Genomic DNA, 14266 nt, shown 5'->3' on the forward strand with positions numbered 1-14266 from the left:
AGTATGTATATGGTGTTGGAGCCAAGTCTGAGTTTACTTGAGAGCAGTATATATGTTGACTGTGTGTGTGACTTTATTGCCTGGATATGTAGACATGTGTGAAGATGTGTACCTGATACATGTGTTTATATGCATGTACTTGAGAATGTGTGTGGGTGATACACACGGCATGTTTGTGATACATTTGTGATCATGCGTGCATGTGTCTGAATGTAAATATGTTAACAGGCATTTCCATGTGATATGTGGGTATAAGTCTAATGTGTGAAGAACCTTTGTTGGCCATATTAGTAAAGTTCATGTGTATATCATGTAAGTACATATGTTGCTGTGTATGTGCACAGGGGTAATAATAGGTGTGTAGGTACCCTGCAGTCCTGCCAGCATCTTGACTGTGCCTCCTCCATCCACACAGACATCAACATGGCTGGAGAGCCCAAGCCCAACAGACCTAAGGGGCTAAAGAGAGCAGCATCTGCCATATACAGGTGGGGCACTCTGTCTTGTCAGTCTGTCTTTGGGTGGGACTGATCTCTCTTTCTGTAGAGGGAATGAACACTGGTGGTGATGGTGTGGCAAGCCTAGAATTTGGGGAGGCATTTGGAGATGAGGGCCTATAGAGAGTGGGCTGAGCGGCCGTCCCTAAGCCCTGGCCCTCTCCCCTTTGTTTCTCCAGTGGCTACAGCTTTGACTATGATTACTACCGGGACGACTTCTACGACAGGTGAGCAGGGGAGGGGCGTGCCCAGGCATGAAACAGCCAAGCTGGAAGGGTCCTGAGAGATTACTGGTGCAGCTCACCCAGTCCTCCAAGTGGGAACCGGAGCCCAGAGGTGTGGACAGGCATCTGCCCAATGCTGTTCCACAAGTTGGTGGCAGAGCTGGGACTAGGGTCCAGTTATGCAGGTCTAGGCCAGAGTTCCCCCCACCCTACACTGTCTCCCACTCTGTGACCACTCTTCTCTTAATCTTGGGGTAAGACTTGGGACTGAAAAAGGGACATATAAACATAGCAAGGTGGAATACAAAACAAGGTGTGTGGCCAGGTGCAGGGAATTTGAACACTCATGCATCTGCTGTTCAATCTACTTAACCTCTTTTAAGTGCCTAGTCAAGTGCAAGGAACCTCAAGAGTTCAGCCTGAGCCTCTTGGCCTAACATTAATCACCAAAGGCCTGTGGCCCTTTGGAGGTCAGCATTAGTCTCTGGTAGGCTGTGGCCCTGTAAGTCCCATGCCTACCCAGACCCCAGCTTTGAGACTGGGCTCCACTCATGCCCCAGCCACATTCTTGAGTGGAAATCATGCTGGGGACTGGCCCAAACTTCTCCTCCACTCTCCTTCCCTCCTCCCCTCTTAACTTCTTTCCTTCCCTCCTTTCCCTTCTGCTCAGCCTGACCAAGGCTATCCAGGAAGAACAACCTCTCTGAGCCTTGGTTTTCTCACCTGTGAATGGTTTTAGGAGACCGTGTGTGTAGGGGAAAGTGCCCCAACCTGGGAGTCAGAAGACCTGGGTGCTAATCTCAGCTCTGCCACTGAATGGATTTTGTGACTTTGGGCAAATCCCCTCCCAGTTTATGAAATGGGCTTGCACCTAGTGATCCCTCAGGGCTCCTCCAGCTCTGGGATTCTGTCAGTGATTCTGACCAAGGCCAGAGCCGTCCCCTCCCCTTGGGGGCAGAAATGCAGGGTCCGGGACTGGGTCCATTCCCAGAGACTCTCCATCTCCAGCCATTACCATCTCAGATCAGAGGCTCCCTAAATAAAAGAGCACCAAAGCATGGGGCATTGAACTGCCCGGTGATGACAGGTATCTTGGCTGTCATCAGGGAAGTGATGCCACAGTGCACCCTTGAGGCCACCGTTCCCTGCAGAAAGGTGATAGCAGCAGATGTGGTGGGAGACAACCCTACTCAGCCTACTGAGCTTCTGCCTGATCAGGAAAGAAGCCCTCCTGGAAAGGACTGGGTGATTTTGTGGGGAGCAACATACCACCTGGGAGTCCAGGGGTCTAATTGAGTTGCCCCACCATGGTAATCTGTTGGGCCTCATGCCTTCCATCTCTGAAGTGCAATAAGAAGGATGGGGTGATTAAGGGGGCCTGGAATGAGGAAAGGAGCTTGGACTCCAGCCTTATGCCTCTGAGGTCATAGGCCCCTGAATTTAAGGGTCTCAGTACCTTGGTCTTTCACTTTTCACACCTTCTAATGTGTGTTTTTAACCAGGTTCTCTCATGTTCTGCCCTCAAGTAGCTTTCTGGGGGCTTGCAGCAAATTTGGGGTAGCCATCCTCATTAGGCAGATGGGAAACTGAAGCTCAGGCAGGTTTAAGGATTAGCCCCTACTCCTATACCTCCCTGTCGCCAGTTGGGGATTGGTTCTTTAGGGAGAATTGCAAACTCTGACCAGACATTGAGGTGGCAGTTGACTGAGAAGCCTGTCAGGTAATAGAGCAGATACAGATGTCAAGATGATTAGGGAAGGCTCTCTGAGACTGGTCTTACTTTTTACCTCTCTTTAATAGGGCTATAACCATTAACTTGCCTTTTACCTTGGCTGGCTGGTAGGAAAGGTAGATGTAGTGAGGGTCCCAGCAGCCTTAGGGTCCTGAGAACACTTCCTCTTCACCCTCAGGGCTTGTTGGGAGCAGGCAGAGGTGTGTAGCAAAGGCTGCCCAGCTTTTTACCAGCCATGCATGTGTTGGTCTAGAGTCACAGTGCTCCCTGCTGGCCACAGGCCATGCTGCAGCCTCTGGCCCATTTGCCCTCACAGGCTCTTCGACTATCGGGGCCGCCTGTCACCAGTGCCAGTGCCCAGGGCAGTCCCTGTGAAGCGACCTCGGGTCACAGTCCCCTTGGTCCGGCGTGTCAAAACCACCATACCCGTCAAGCTCTTTGCCCGCTCCACTGCCATCACCACCGGTTCAGCCAAGATCAAGTGTGAGTGACTTTATTTTCTTTCTAGATAATTTTTATTTTTCTCATTAGCAAAGTAATAGAATCACATTTTTTTACATTGTAAAATAGATAAAGGAACAAATCTCCCACAGTTCTGCAGCTCTAACACAACCAAGTGAGTATTTTCATGCATTTCTAAGAGGAAAAGGCTGACAAGAGGAAAAGGAGGAGAGGCTTGGATTGGGCACAGAATGTCCAATGCTGTGACATGAAGCCCAGTGAGGAGGAGGTGTCTTTTCCTCTAGTAAGGACAAGGACAGGTATACACAGGTCTGCTAGTCCACAATCACCCTGTTGTGCACATGCTACAGTTGGGCACCTGAGAAATCTGATTGTGAAACATCTACATTTACACACATTGAAAGACAGATACCACCTTGCGTTTCAAGCAAAGACATGTATGCTTGCTTAGGTGCACACCACACACCTGCATTCTTATCCATCTCCAGTTCCTTTCGGAGTTGAGAGGTTGGGGGGAAATATCAGGTTTAGAAACGTGAGCTGGTCCCTGGAGGAATGGCCTCCAGAAGGTCTTGGGAAAGCCATGGGCAGTTCCAGGCTTTTCCCTGGCCAGAAAAAGAACAGAAGACAGAACAATTCTTGCCACTGAACCGTCTTCCTGATTGACAGAGTGGGGCTAGGGTCTTGTGTTAGTGTCAAGCTTCCAGACCCCAGGTGACAGCCCTGTACTCCCTCCACTCCCAGTAAAGAGCAGTGAGCTGCAGACCATCAAGACAGAGCTGACGCAGATCAAGTCTAACATCGATGCCCTGCTGGGTCGCTTGGAGCAGATTGCTGAGGAACAGAAGGCTAATCCAGGTCAGCTTCTAATGTTACTTGTCCAGCTTGGTGACCAGGGCACGGGGCAAAGAGGGACTGTGGTCTGCAGTCCCACCTGGACCCACCATGCTGAGCCCTAAATTTCCAACAAGGTGTTGCCCTTGGCAGCTGCCCCAGGCTGAGTTCTATTCTCCTCTTCCCGCCCCTCCCCCCCTAGATGGCAAGAAGAAAAGTGACAGCAGCAGTGGCAGCGGTGGCGGCTGTAGTGGTGGCAGCAGCCGGCCGCCAGCCCCCCAGGAGGACACAGCTTCTGAAGCAGGCACACCCCAGGGAGAAGCACAGGCTCGAGACGACGGTGATGAGGAGGGGCTGCTGACCCACAGCGAGGAAGAGCTGGTGAGGGCGTGGCTAGGGAGCTGCTGAGACCAGACTTTGCACGCCTAGTCACAGGAGTGCAGCAGGGTGGGGTTAGCCTCTGAGCTGGTTGGCTCCTCTGTGAATTCTCTCCTTCCTCCTTCCCAGGGTTTCTAGTCGTGTGAGGAAGAGGGTAGAATGAGCCGGGAGTAGCTGTGTATTTCAGCCTTCAGTTAGAGGTCCCACTGAGGACGGGCCATCCTAGACTCCGTTTTCCACACGGGTTGGAGAAGGGAAATCAGGGGCTCAAGGGAGCACACATGGTCTACAGAGTTCTAGGGAGCAGGACTGGGATGGCCTGGGGAAGCCACAGGAATCGGTATCCACTCCAACTGAGGATTTTCAAAAAGCCATTTATGTCTGAACACAAAATAGGCTGTCTCATGAGGGAGTGAGCTCCCTGTTGCTGGAATTCTTTAGAGTGAGGCTGGGGAGCCATTTGGCAAGGAGCCTATATAACTGGGAAGGTAGACCAGCTTTTGAGTGTATGAGATACCTCTTGGGTGCTTACTACTTGTTTACCTAAAGAGACACTCAGTGTACACAGGCCCTATAGTTTCTAACTTCATTTAACCTTAACTGCAGCCCTGTATTGTGCAGTATTACTCTAGCCCACATTTTAACCCCATGAGGTTTCTGATGCTCAGAGGAATCAAGTAGCTTGCTCAGGGCTTTATAGCCAATAAGAACTGAGTCAGGACAGGAGCCCAGATTTCTTCACTGAGTCTGGAACTTTCTCCTTTTCATCATTGCTGGATTCTGGCATGGGACAGATGGCTCATGGCCACTTAAGATGTCCTCTTCACGCCCAACTCATTTCTCCTTTGAACCTAATCTGATACTTCATCTTACTCTCTTAGGCATAGTGGTCTCTGTAAAGGCCCTAATGAAGGCTTAGCTGGCTCAAAGATGGGTTGCTCACCAGTTTACTAGGCTTTCAGCCTACCATAGTCAGAGGTCTTTCTGTGCAGAAATGTGTCCCCTTCCATGCCTAGAACTGCCTTGACACAGTCCCTTCTCTTTGAAAGGGCCCTCAGACCACTGTCAGGATCCCAAACCAGCCTTGTGTAGACTATCCCCATTGTCTTTCCCCTTGGCTGTCCTTCTCCCTTTTCTGAGTGTGTGCTCTGGGCCCCAGGGTAGGACTCAGAACTGGCAGTGAATGATGTGTGGTTTCTTGTTGCCTCCTCTCTATCAGGAGCACAGCCAGGACACAGATGCAGAGGATGGGGCCTTGCAGTAAGCAGGTACGGCGGTCTTGGCGGGCAGGGGGATGAAGTGGTGGGCATGCCATGAAGCAGAACTGGCAGGGTAATGCTGTGTCCAGCAGTGAAGGTCCCTCCATCCCCGGCCATCCCGCCATGTCCCTTTGTGGTGGGGGCTTCATGGGCTTAGGAGCCATGGATGGGCTAGCCATGCTCACCTAGCAACGGTTCCTTTGGCATACTCTGAGGTATGTTGTCCATCTCTACCTTTGAGGAGCTCCAATTCTGGTGGAGGAAGATACAAACCAATACCAGCCAGTATGAGCAGGATGATAAGGGCTGGAGGAGCTGGTGGGGGGTCAAAGAGGGGTATGCTGGAAGAAGTGATGTATAGCTGAGGCTGTTGGTTAGGATTGAGCAGAAACATGTGAGGGGACAGCCTTAGCAGAGGCACAGAGCTCTGGTAGCCCTCAGTGTGTGTGAAAGAGCCAGGAACCTCCTATGGCTTCTGTCCCAGCTCTGTATAGTAGGAAGTTGCTGCTCATTGTCAAAAGGGTGATGATTGTGCCGGGTTTAGGGGCTGGGACTTGATCCTGTTGGGAGGAACTGTTCTGTGTGCCAGGAGCTGCCCCAACTGTGCAGGATTATGATTGTGCCAGTGTAACAGATGTAGAAACTGAGGCACTGAAGGGTGTAGGTAGATACCATATATCTCGTAAGATCCCGTGGTGGTCATTGGTGGAGCCTAGATTTGAATACAGTGGTATGTGGCCTCAAAGCCCACTGTCTGGCCAGTGTTCACCACTCTACTCTGCCCCTCCCCTAAGGGCCACACCAGCTCTGCTGATTCTCTGCCCTATGCCTCTGGGGGGCTTAAGACAGGCTTGGGTAGAGGAAGGTCTCAAACAACGGAGGTTTCTTTACACATGGCACATTCATGCTGTGAGATGCTCCACCAGCAAGGGTTTCCCATATTACTAAGTTTCGGAAATTCTACATATGCAGTGTTTCCTCTTATAGCTTCACTTTATTTTCTCAGGGAGGCTAAGTTTTACTTCGTTAAGTCAGTTCACAGGTGAGGTGCAGGGGCCCAGGTGAGGAAATGAAGGCTCAGGGAAGGGGAGAGAGTCATCCAGGGTTGCATGGCCAGAAAATTATGAGGCCAGAGTCAGAGCACTGGCATCTCTCTCTGTAAGTAGCAAATACCATTCTTCCCTTTCTTTTTCCCAGCCCCTATTATCAGGAGCACAAGGGGCTCTTCTTCTCAGCCTTAGTTTCTCCTTTGTCTCTCTCTTTCTCAGCCTGACAGGAGCGATGGCCACCGGCAGGAGAAGGGCGTGCACTGTACCAGGCCTTGAGCTGGGCACCCACCCCTGGATACCACCCCCAGCGGGTCCCAGAGGAGAGCTGGCAGCAGGCACCTCCTCCCCCCCACATACCAGCCATGCCACATCCTCTGCAGGTGGAGTTATTGGCCTCCCCTCCCCATGCACCTTTCTGTTGGCCTGCCCAGTCCAAAGGGCAGAGCACAGAGGTTTCTCCACACTCTGCTTCCCCTCCCCAGGACACTCCCAGGCTTGGGGTTTTTCTATAGGTTTGGACGGGAGGGTGGCCACAGGGAGGGGACCCTGACAATAAAGAGATTGGATCCCAACTTTCTCTGAGATGGGATGGTTTGTGTTTTCTCATGATGGTACCCTGGCTCTCCTGCCCAACCAGAAAGCCAGTCTGCTCCACCCATCTTTTACTCCTCTCTGCAGGGAGCATTGTCTAGGGTGCTCAGTACTGATCCATATGAGCCTTAGTTTCCAGCCACAGCTAAAATGGGGATTAAAATGGCCGGTAGGGTTGTTGAGGAGGGTCAGATGTGCCAGTGCCCATGAGAATACCTTGGTGGCTGCAGTGCCACATGGTATGACCTACTTGGTCAGGCAGCAGTAGGTCCACCCCTTAGCTTCTCACTGAGTCTGGTCTTTCCCAGCTCTAAAATGATTCTAACATCTGCTGCTTCTCCCCTTTTTCTGTCCTGGTTTAGGACACTTTCTTTTTTTCATTCGCCCTTTGGCCTTTCCCAGCCTACCTGCCCCATTCCCCACCAGCCATCATAGTGTTGTTTCTAAATCATGGCTCACGCCTACATAAAAACTTTTCCTTTCTGACTTCTCACCATCAAGAAAGAATTCCAACTCTTGAATGTGGGGTACATGATTTTGCTTGCTCTGGCCTCTTCTTTAGTCCCCACCTCTCCTGACCCTGTAGAAACCTTACATTGAAGCCATACAGAGTAAGTCCTTCACACCTGTAGGCAGCAAGAATAGAGCCCCACCCCAGTTAACCTCAAGGAATAGGAAGTTGGCATCAGGATACATGTGACTTGTCTGCACCTATCTTGGGCCACCTGTTTAGACATCAGCTGTGTTGTATAACAACTGGCCAGGTTCCTTTAAACTTATACTTCTGTCCTAACTTTACCCCCCCTTTCCCTTTGATCCCCATCAGAAATTGGTCAGTAGTCCTACATTTAAGTTCCCAAGAGAAAATCAACTGCCACAGCAGCTCTTTTTGAGTCACTCTCAAGTTACAGTCCAGTGAACTGGGTGGTCCAAGTGTGCCACTTAGGCTGGTCTCATTGGTACAGGGCTGTAGGTCGGCAGACACCCAGAAACATGTTTCATTCTAAGCCTGGCACATCTTCTTGTTTCTACTTTCTCTACCTAGGAAGTACCCAGTCATTGAGCTGCTATCCTAGTGTTCCCACTTCTGCAAAGTCTCCCTGACCAGCCTTCTGTTCAAGAATTGTTCATTCTCTCCTTTGGGCAGCCTTGTGTAACATAGGAAACTCAGTTCCGTTATCAGGGGTTTGAGCTCTCCCTCCATGTTTACATGTTCCTCAGTCTACAGGCCTGCTGGAATCCTTACTGAGAATCCTGTTTCAAACCAATAGTTATACAACACAACCTCTCCCCAACCTTCCCCTGGGCTTTAGCTCTGGGTTTTCGTGGAGGATGGAAGCTAGGCTTGGGACAGTTCTCAGGCTCCCCTGAGTGTGGAAACCAGGAAGTCTCATTGTCCCATGTCCTCCTCCCAGGGCAGTCATCCTGCCTGCCATTGGCAGGCCAGCAGTCTGAAGGAAACCTGAGTGTGTGTCTGCATTCCCAAGCTATGCAGGGACCTCACTAGCAAGTCCCAAGGCAGCTAGAGTTCTGGACTCAAGCTGAGCCAAATGCCTCCCCTCCTGCGTGGTCATTGCCCCTTGGTGTGATTTGGAACGATATTTCTGCCCCATTGGTACTTTAGATGCTCAGTGGAATCACAGTCCTCTTATGTCTGCTTGCCAGGGACCTTGGGCAGCAAGGGGAGAAAGAGTAGAGGTTGAGGCTTTCAGACTGAGAGATCCAGACCAGGGGTAAAACATTGCCTCTGGGAACTAGGCAAGGCCCTGGCCCAGCTTGCTCAACACAGAAGGTTTTAGTCAGGAGAGATGAAGAAGAGGGTGTCCAGAGGAAAGGTAGGTCCACAGGGAGTGTCCCATCACTCCTGAAGAGCCCTCAGTGGAACATAGCCCTCCAATCTGTGAGCCCCCAAACTTGCATTGCTGCCCAAAGGCCAAAACCCAGCTCTAGCAGACCTGTTTAAGGTGGGGAACAGCTGACCTGGACTGGAACTTGGGCAGAGTCCAAAGAAAGGGTTTTGGAGTCTGGTGAATTTCACACCAAGGGCTGGTCACACTGTTCCTATGTCTCCAGAGCCAAGTGCTTTGTGCGTATTGTACTATAACAACTTACAGACTACAAGGCCCTGCACAGTAATGTTTGACTGAGAGCTTGGCGGACAGGTGGAACAGCAGGGGCATGGGCTTCCTTAGTATATCAGGCACAGAAGGCCCAAGAAGAACAGGGAAGACCCTCTTCAAAGCAGGAAGCATTTGCCCTACCCATAGGCCCTGTGTAATCACCCCAGCACCAGGACCTCCCCTGGACAGACAATGGGATCCTTATCCTGGCATTCCAGAAAAGTCCCTGAACTACAGCTCAGAGTTGGGCCCTTGAGTGGGAAGTTCACATTCATAAAACCCTGCATATACATGCCCTTCCTTCCCATGTCTGAGACCAGGAAAGATAACTCCCATTCAATTGCTCAACAGTTTGCATTTTTCTGTCCAACCTCTGGAAACCAAAAGGAGATGGTGAAGAAACATGATACCAGATTCTGCCCGAAGCACCAGTGTTCTCTAGATGTTTTCAAGAGCTGACACCTCACTTGTGATCCTAGTAACCATCTTGGAGGTAGTGTAGACTCGATCTCTATGTGGATTTCCTGTGTTGGCTTCCTTCTCAGGCAGGTGCTAAGTGGTGGTAGAGCATGCTGTCAGTAAGGTTTGTGACCCTGGGTAAGTCGTTTTCTGGCTAGATCTGAGGGGTTGGACTAGGTCAGGGATAGTGAATGGGCCTTACATCAGTTATTAACTGTTGTTACAACAAACCACCCCAAAATTTAGTACCTTTAATAAACATTTATTAGCTTTTGATTCTGTGGCTTGGCAGTTTGGGTTTTGCACAGCTGGGTGGTTCTACTTCTCTGGGCTCTTGTGTGAATGAAGTCAGTTAGCAAATTGGTTGGGGGCTAGTTGGTCCCAGATAAACTCGCCCACTTGCCAAGCAGTTGGCTGGGCAATGGGGCAATTAGACCACATATTCCCAGCATCTAGCAGGCAAGATAGGGTAATCCTTGATATGCAAGTGATCTTCAAGCTCTTGTTTGCGTCATGTTTATAAGGTTCCGTTGGTCAAAGCAATTCACATGGCTAAGGCCAAACTCCTCTTAATTTGGGGGCTTTCAAAATATGGCCATAATTTGTTTTTAATCTCAGGCCTCATTTCACTTGCCAATTCAGAACATGTAGTAGAAGCTACTGGACTTGAAGCAGTTTTTATACTAGTAAGGAATAGTAATTTAATAGTTTGATCAAGTTTTTTATTGGCAAAGAATTGAAATGTGGGTATATGAGTATGAGGTATTAGCCAACCCTAGCCAGGTCATATCCTCTGTCATAAGGGCACTAGATACTATGCAGTGGGCCATCCGATGAGATTACAGAAGTAATAGAAGGTAGAACAGGGCAAAAGATTCTGAGCTATGTGTCCTGGGTTTGAATCCTGGTTGGGGCATTGGTTAACTTGGAGCCAATCAAAATCCCTCCACCTGTGGCCACATTGTTCATAATAAAGTTCCATGGTAATAAACCACCTCATGAAAATCTACTTTGTAAACAGCACATTTCACACTTTATCTCCACAGCCACGCTTTAGGTGAATGTGGTGTGAACTTTAGAAATGAGTAAACTCAAACCTGCCTAAAGGAGTAAGTTTACTGTTTCACAAAATGAAAAATCCAGGGGTAGATGTTCAGACCCAGTGGGACCTACGGGTTCAGAAACTGCCATTAGCAATCTGTTTCTGTATTCCTCAGCTCTGCTTCCTGTGTTGGCTTCCTTCTCAGGCAGGTGCTAAGTAGTAGCAGAGCATGGCCACAGGGTCTGTAAGGGTGGAGGGGGAAGGAGAAGAATCCCTAAAGGAAAGTATGAGTTCTGTTGCTGGAAAAAGGGAGGCTTGGGCTGACAAGTTTCCACTTCTTGTGTCTTGGGACCCAGCCACCATGCTGTGAAGAAGCCAAGGCTACATGGAGAAACAATACATGTTCCAGCTAACAGCTAGTATTATAGACTGGCAGACATGAGTGAGGAAGCCTTTGGAATGACTCCAGACCAGCCACTGTCAGAGAATTACCTAGTTGACCCCACTAGAAGCCCAGCACCATGAGGGATAAAATCAAATGTTGTTTTAAGCCACTAAGTTTTGGAGTGATTTGTTATATATCAATAGATAACCAGAACAAAAACTGAGACTCGAAGAGGTTAAATAGCTTGCTGTACTTTAGGGGGACTGGGTTAAGAGTATATAGGCTTTGTGTTAAACTGAGTTCCCATCTAGACTATTTGTTGTGTGACCTTAGGTAAGTCACTTAACCTCTCTGAGCCTCATCTTTCTCAGTCTGAAAACCAGAAAAGAGCATATCCATATTATGACAACTCTTAATAAATGATGGTACTATTACCTAATTCAGATTTAGGTAATTTTTTTCCTTAAAAAATAACAGACCAAGTTTCCATAAAGGAAATTTCTTTTCTACTTCTATTTATACTCACCTTTTTCCAAAATGTATTTCAGGCAGTTTACAAAGAGAAAGCCAATACAACATTATAAACTTGAGGCAAAGGAAGATAATAGCAAGAAGGCTTTTTCTGGTGTTCTGACATCTGTGAGTGAGTGCAGTCCGGAGTCACCAGGTCAGTCGCTAGGCCTGTGGGGCAAGCCCAACTGGTCCTCCTGCTTGTATAAATGAAAGAACACCTCTTTCCTGACTGGTGAGTGGGCTCCTGATACACACCCCTCCTCTACACCTCCTGTGGGAGCTTAGGATCAGGATGTTCTTCACAAAGGTGCAGCATCTGGGTTTTGTGTGGGCAAGTGCATACGTTTGGTTCTTCTGGGTGCACAGAAGAAAAACTGCCCATTTTTTCTGTCCTGGACCCCATGTCTTCCCCACCCTGCAGTTCCTTCTAATACACACCCCCTTACCACTCAAACCCTACCTGTAGCATCTCCTTTACCCCCTGCAAGCTCCAGTGTCGAGCTTCTTGACCACACAGGAAGCTGCCCAAAGCCAGAGACTGTTTCATTCATTCTTGCCCATAAGAGTTTTAAAAAGGAATGTGTGACTTGGTCGACTAAATAATTATATAGAGCAAATACAAACAATCCAATTCAGCATCTACCTTTGTGTTATACTCTACCTCTGCAGCATTTAACTCTACAGGAAGAGGGATATAACAGTATATTAAGTTAGCATTTCCTGGATGCTCTGCCAAATTCTTTTAACTCAGATTGCATTATCTTATTTAACCCTCACAACAGTTTCCCAGAGTTAGAGATACTCATCCCACATTATTACAGATTGGGAAATTGAGACTGTGGGTTGAACAATTTGCCCAGCCAAGGTCATGTCACTTGGAAGAGGTGGAGGCATGATGCAAACACAGGCAGTCCCTTCCTACATGCCGATCATATATAACTCTGAAACTCACCTGATTCTTGTGACCGTAGTCTCCTCCTCCTCCTCTGCAGTTTCCTTTGCAGACTCCTCCTCTTAGGCCAGCACCTCTCCACCTCTTTAATTTTCTTAGCTGACCAGACCTGTGGCATCAGATCACACTCATGCCTCCACAATCTCCACCTATAACTCAGGCCTCCCCGGAAGCACCAGGGGATATACACAGTTGTCCATCTGTTAGCTGCACTTAGATGTCCGTAAAGACATCTGTCGAGACCTGCCCTTTCTAGCATCCCCTCCAATCCTTCTCTTCATGAATCCCCCATCTGGGGAATAGCCAACTGTCCACCCTGTTGCCCATGTCAGCATCTTCTCATTGTCAGTTTAACTTTTCCATGATATGTCTTGGCTCTAACCTATTTTTCATCCCGCTGCCTTGGGTTAAGCCCTTTTTCTCTCTTACTTGGACTCTGGCAATAACCTAACTAGTCATCTCCCTGCCACTTACTTCCCATCAGCCTTTCCTCATTACCACCATTAGTCAGTCACTGCCCAGTGGGTGAATTCCAGACCCCCTAGCATGCATATAAGCCCTCCAGGATCTGATTCATTCCTCTCTCTTTCTAGCTCAACACTGGCTCTCCCCCAGTCTGCCCCATGGAACTAATTTTGGAAAGGGCTGTCTGGTTACTGTGCCTTTACACATGCCTTTACCTGGGATGTTATCTTCACCTGGCTATCCCTCATCCTTTATAGCTCAGCTGAAAAGTCACTTTTTCAGACACCTTCCTGGCCTGAGTTAGCTCTGGCCCTCCGGTGGGGCTGCTACTTTCATAGCTCTGACTGGATTACTAGTTTGCTCATCTGTCATTTTCACTGAACTATATGCTCCTAGAGGACAGAGACTGCCTTTTGCTCTAGGCATTTGGGTATTACTTTTTGAGCATCTGACACTGAATTGAAAGGAAGCATTGCAGAGGCAGAGTACAGGCTCTAGAGCCTGAATACCTGGGACTGCATCCTGGCTCCACACTTACCAGCTAATGACTCCTTGGGTAAGTTCATCCTTTCTGAGTCTCCATTTCCTTATCTGTAAAATGGGGATGACAATATACCTACCTCAAGGGGTTGCTGTGCTAATTAAATGATTAAATCTAGAACAGCTTAACACAAAGTAGGTACTTTGGTAATACTAGCCACTTATTATGTAAGTGATTAAGAAACATTAGAGGCATCTGTTACAGTGTACTGGTATATGTGGAACTGAAAAATGGAGCAGCCATAATTCTGAGGCCAAAATAGTTAATGATATTGAAGCTGTTGCCCAGTATATGACTAGGTTTGGCAAAAACTTCTCATCGCATGTAGCATTTTGGCTTTGATTTAGTTTTTGGCTCATTTAAAGGCTCATGAAAATCTACAGCTGATGAAAATAATTTAAAAATTGCCCACTAAAATGATGGTGTTTAACATGAAGAATATCCAGTAATGTTTATCCCTTAGAATAGCTGGTCCTTCAGTGGCTTCAAATGCTGTTAATAAAACAAGCCAAGCTTAAATCAAGGGGCAGTAATTAGAAGGGTCCAGGAATATGTTATCAGGAAAGTTTCAAAGTACAGGGGTCATGGCAGCCACAGGGCACCTAGGTGTTTGTCCTTTCTTCTTTCAAAAGCACTACCATTAATGAGACAAAGCTCCGAGGATTATGTCCCTGTTGTAAATCCTTGGGAGAGTTTGATGCTTCTATAGCCAAGGTGGCAGGTTTTGTCAGGAATGCTGTGAGACAGGCAACCATCCCAACAG

At 48.4% G+C, this 14266-nt stretch overlaps 1 protein-coding gene across 7 annotated transcripts in view; it reads left to right on the plus strand.

Annotated features, from left to right (window-relative positions):
• RALY (RALY heterogeneous nuclear ribonucleoprotein) overlaps positions 1–7007 on the plus strand; it is a 110102-nt gene extending 103095 nt beyond the window's left edge. For 6 of the 7 annotated variants that reach the window (XM_057502918.1, XM_036902530.2, XM_057502919.1 and 3 more), the window contains 7 exons: positions 416–488; positions 677–724; positions 2770–2936; positions 3660–3773; positions 3952–4130; positions 5347–5395; positions 6655–7007. In XM_057502918.1, the coding sequence (XP_057358901.1) occupies positions 416–488; positions 677–724; positions 2770–2936; positions 3660–3773; positions 3952–4130; positions 5347–5391 (626 nt within the window). In that variant the 3' untranslated portion in view covers positions 5392–5395; positions 6655–7007. The remainder of the gene's footprint in view (positions 1–415; positions 489–676; positions 725–2769; positions 2937–3659; positions 3774–3951; positions 4131–5346; positions 5396–6654) is intronic. The other variant, XM_057502920.1, reaches the window with a different exon arrangement.
• The last annotated feature ends 7259 nt before the right edge of the window (positions 7008–14266 follow it).

This window comes from Manis pentadactyla, chromosome 5 (genome assembly GCF_030020395.1).
Source record: "Manis pentadactyla isolate mManPen7 chromosome 5, mManPen7.hap1, whole genome shotgun sequence".
Lineage (NCBI taxonomy): Eukaryota > Metazoa > Chordata > Mammalia > Pholidota > Manidae > Manis > Manis pentadactyla.